Below are 4,763 nucleotides of genomic sequence, written 5' to 3'. Positions count from 1 at the left end.
CCTAAGCCTCGATACGTTGATAGCCGAACTTCGGCTTACTCAATTGCCTATGTCTGTCCTTTGTCCTTTTAGACAGTCCATATACCTGGTCCATCATGAAAACAGGTAAGATTACTTATTTTTTTACATGGTCGTTAGTCTAAGGTTGCTCTCTCTGCTTGTGCACCAGTGTGTTACTCTCTGACATTGTGCATTGAACTCCTCCGCCCTGTTTGCTTGCCTCATTGTTAAAGATCATATTTTGCCCTTTAGAGAGTCAGACAAAATAGGGCATCACAGAAACGAGTAAGAATGCATGCTTTCTCTGTTAGTATTTGCCTGATAGTTTGGGATTCTTTTGTGCATCTGTACATTTATCTCTTCTTCACCTCTATGGCCATCTAGTCGATTAGCTATCTAGCCTCGCTCTGGACCCGGTGGAAACTCGTTTGTGGATTAAATGGCTTCCCAAATGATTTGTTCAGTATGGTTGGTTTTTTAGTTAAGTAACTAATTTTTTACCTTTTTCTCATCCTTGTCAAGGCTTTATCTTTTACAAACTGCTCTCCAATCCATCCACTTCCCTTTAGGAGTGATATAGATGCTGAATTGCCAAAAGAAAAGTAGCAGATGGGACAGGAAATAGTAGTCTTGTAATTACAAAGAATTATCTAGAGGAGAAAAGAAGAGAAAGAATAAGGACGTTAAAGGAATGAAGAGTGATGAAAAGCGGCAGGGAAGATGGAGACAAATCGTGGCTTAGGTCACCAAAATTAGGAGAAAACAGTGCCGCCATCAACAGTCAAACCCGACTGGAAACATAGCTATCCAGACACCTATATGGGAAGAATGACTATGGTATGACATCGTAAGTCACGAAACCTGGAAAGTAAAATTTCCTGTATGTGTGGAGTTGCGTTAAGGCGTAATTCTTGGATCCGATTTCCTACGTAGCATTATAGCAGTCCTGAAAGTTGCAAAAGTCGGTTTTTCTTCCATAAAGAATCAAATGTGGATATTTTCCGATCAGGAGTATTCGCCATCTGCTTTATTGTTCCAAACCCCAGTGGACTGCTTGGGACATGATGTGGTGGTACTACTTATTGTCAAACCGAAAAGAATGCGCATGTATGAAAGACAGAACATTAGATGCACTTAAATGTATAAAGAGGGGAAGTAAAACACGCCTTGTTTTTGATACTGTGTCACCGATCATAAGTGGCGAGTAAGCCTCTTTTAAATTTTAACATCTCTCTTTCTTTCCTTTTCCTTTCTTCCTCTTCATTCACGCCTTTTTCCTTTTTAGCTGAATAGTTATTGTTCTTCACCTCCCACAATGAGGTCAAATCACCCGTACTCTCTCTATGGTGAGGGGCAGGAATTTACTCAAGCGCAGAATTAGAAAGATTTACCAAGTACTAATATTACCAAGGAAATATGGGAAATTATGTCACAACTCACCCTTAATTTCCGTGAATTCTATCTGTTCCCTATACTTCGGCCTTTTCGCGTGCTTGGAGCGTAGAAGGAAAAGGTGCTAAAGATTACAAAGGGCATAAACTGCTAGAATAAACCAAGGTAGGAGAGAGGTGCTGCAGATAAACTGAATTGAAGGGAGAAGGACAGCACGAAGGATTTCTGCGAAGAACAGAAGACGTCGTGCCTCAAACATGTCTCACAAAATTGTGATTGCATTCTTCCTCGTTGACGCGTGTAGGAATCGATTGGTGGCACGTGTCTCCTGTAGCCTGTTGCATGGCCAATGAACGAATTAGCAGAATGCCGCCTTCCACCGTCGTTTCAGCCTCCTCCCTCTGCACCTGTTGAGCTGCCAAAACGAAGTAAGCGAGTAAGAGTGGAAGGTTGTCAAGGCTAGTGACACTGCCAAATGGAAGGCATGTCTTTCAAAGTTATTTTGTGGCCTTACCGCCATAGCGAAAATCTTAGGGGGTTACATCAAGAAGGAAATCACAAAAGATCCGATTTAGCTAAATTAATAAATCACTTAGGCCTGGAAGAGGAATAAAGTAGGGGGAATAGAATCAATTTCCCTCACCATGCTTATAATGTGAAGAACGGTAGGGAGTTTAATGCCATCGAGATCCTTTTAAATTCCATCCTTTGCCGACAATTCTAGGCTAGTCCGTGAGAAATCCGAAAGGTCGTAGTTAGATTGTTTTCCATTTACACATATACTGCATAAAATATTGTTCAAGGACCAATTTAACCTCGGAAATTAATCAAAATTTCTGGGAGGTCCAAGTATTACCCACAGGGTGATGAGTGGATCGGCTATATTGACAGTTCTTTCGGAAAATTTTTGACCTTACAAGAAAATGACCAAAAATTTTATTTACCCATTTCATTAAAATAAGTTGGATATGATTGAATTTGGCAAAAATGCTTCTTGTTCAACTGGCAAATGACTACTCGTTATAACAATTGATTCAGAAATTTATTTTTCACAACGAAAACTTTGCATTTTTAAAGAGTTGACTCGCCTTTTAGAATTTTACTTAGGACGCATGTGTTTTGAACACTGTTGAGTGGGTTTTATGCCAGATTAAGTCGGTGTTGTAGGCTGTGCTCATTAAAGTCGGCCAACCATTCAGTCATGGAAGGAGGTAAGTAGGATGGTTGGCATGATATAATGATGTCTTCAGATGAGCATGAGGATTCCATGCCATTGCCAGAGGAGCATGGGCAAGTTAACGTGGAAGAGGAGGCTCGAGTAGAATCAGTGCAGGATACACCAAGTGAAGCATTACGCCGTGTTGATGGAAGAGGAGGGGCAACCGCTGCTTTATTCCGTCCTGGTCAAAGCGATCCTTCTAATTATACCCCCGGAACATTATCCACTAGACGAGCCCCACCTGTTGAGGCACTGAATGATCTGCTAGTCCGGATTAACTTTCCATTACTGGAAAACAATATTGAGGGCATTGCTTACGCAGCAGTAGTGGTACAATACAGTGAAATGGACGATACAACACAGCCTAGTTATTTGCCATCTAGTACTACAGGTGCGTGTACTTTGGGAGATATATTGGGGGGTAAGTCGAAATTTTTAGGTAGATAGCTAACAGAACAGTAGGAAATTTTTCGTTTTCCCTACCAGCAATCCTTGGTGGCTTTTGCATGAACCTTTAAGCCATGCACATATAACCTCACATTGAAAGAGGAATCGCTATCACCATTGCTGTTGACAGGTATTCCAATGTCGTGGCTACCAAGTGTACTACCTCCTTATCAAAACCAATTCTGCGTCTATGTATGGAACCTTCCGCAGCAATTGGAGCATTCAGAACTCATAACCTTATTCGAGCCTTTCGGACTGATCGCAGAAGCCTTTATGGAGTACAACTTGGCACACACTGATAACCGGCGTCATGGTATTTCATCATTACCCATTGCAATCTGAAGGCTTCATACACTTATTTAATTACTGTCTTATCTTGCAGCATTCATACGCTATTATGACTTTGTAAGTGGAAAGGCAGCTGTTGTAAATATGAATGGTCGTGTGATACACGGCTGCAGACTGGCAGTAATGCGTGAGTTAAAAGCTTTTAATTTTCTCCTATTTTACTGTCATGCAAAGGGACACAAGGTGACTTCATAATGAATTCAGTCTATTATTCATTCCAGAGGCAGATATAAAGCATGGCGCCATTGAAATCGCCCGTCACCTATTGTTCCTGCCAACTTCCTTTACTTAGTTCTCAAGCCTTTAGCACCAGTATCTATACATCATTTGATGTTCTCCCTCTTTACCCTCTGTGAAGAATAAACAAAACCTTTAAGTCCCAGTGGCTCTTTCCATTTTGTCCTCCTAACATTTGTGGGTGTGTGTGTGCAAATCTACGCATTTCCAATCGCAAATGGACCGTGCATCAAGCTATTACGCGTATAATCAGGATCCTCTCTTATAGCGGTCACGTTATTGGCAAACCTACATAATAACTGCTATACAAAGGACTACTTCGAAGGCAGACCTGAACGTCTTTATCCCTCACTAAAATGTCCTAGGTATTTTTCTCAAAATACCTCAACGAATGCTGATACTGAAACACGCAGTTCTTTTGTTTGGACAGTCTAGAAAACACCTTGAGGCGTTTGAAAACTGTACCAACTTTATTTATATATCTGAAAATCTTGAAATAGTAATCTAAAATGGCCCTTACCGCAGTAATCAGTTCTAAATATTCTCATGCTTAGCATCAAAAACCCACTTAAAATGCCAGTTGTGGCTTAATATCTTAACGGTCACCTACATCACTCCACAACAAAATCAGTATGCATGCAGGAAGAATTCAACAAAAGCATGTGCAGGCTAAATTATTGCACAACAGGGGCTTCTTTTGATCAAGTACATTGCACAAACTTTATTTGTAACTGAGAATTCCTAATAAATAGCTTGTGTTTTAACATTTCAATGGTATTTACCAACATATACTTTAAAATACTGCAAAATCTACTATTGGGGTTGTTATCAGATAGGATTGCTACAGCATCCATGTTAAGTGGTTCTATAACTGGGTGTTTAAGGTGCATAGTTCTCGTTTAACATTAAAAAGCAACGCAAAAGCCTTCCGCTTTGCAATTATTCTAATGCCGGTGTTTGTGATGTCAGTTTTTGCAGTCAGCTCAAAAATGAGTATGGAATTTTAACAAGCTAAAGAGCATTTTTGACCCAAATATATCGAAAAGGATGATAATAATTACGCCAGGATTGACCTCCAATCTAATCATTCTTGCAGCAGGGGAGATGGCATGGAGCCAGT

General features: G+C 40.4%; 1 protein-coding gene across 1 annotated transcript; it reads left to right on the top strand. All coding sequences in view use genetic code 11, as the record gives it.

The window, feature by feature from the left end:
• Positions 1-2,632: 2,632 nt before the first annotated feature.
• EGR_08257 (hypothetical protein) lies at positions 2,633-3,400 on the top strand (the record flags this gene model as incomplete). The annotated part of the gene is made up of 2 exons (XM_024497506.1): positions 2,633-3,002; positions 3,189-3,400. 2 exons carry the CDS (start codon positions 2,633-2,635, stop codon positions 3,398-3,400), a joined length of 582 nt encoding a protein of 193 aa, XP_024348101.1.
• Positions 3,401-4,763: the final 1,363 nt, after the last annotated feature.

This window comes from Echinococcus granulosus (assembly GCF_000524195.1).
Source record: "Echinococcus granulosus chromosome Unknown EG_S00100, whole genome shotgun sequence".
NCBI lineage: Eukaryota > Metazoa > Platyhelminthes > Cestoda > Cyclophyllidea > Taeniidae > Echinococcus > Echinococcus granulosus.
Note: the sequence above shows the minus strand (reverse complement) of the source record. Positions and strands in the feature narration are given on the sequence as shown.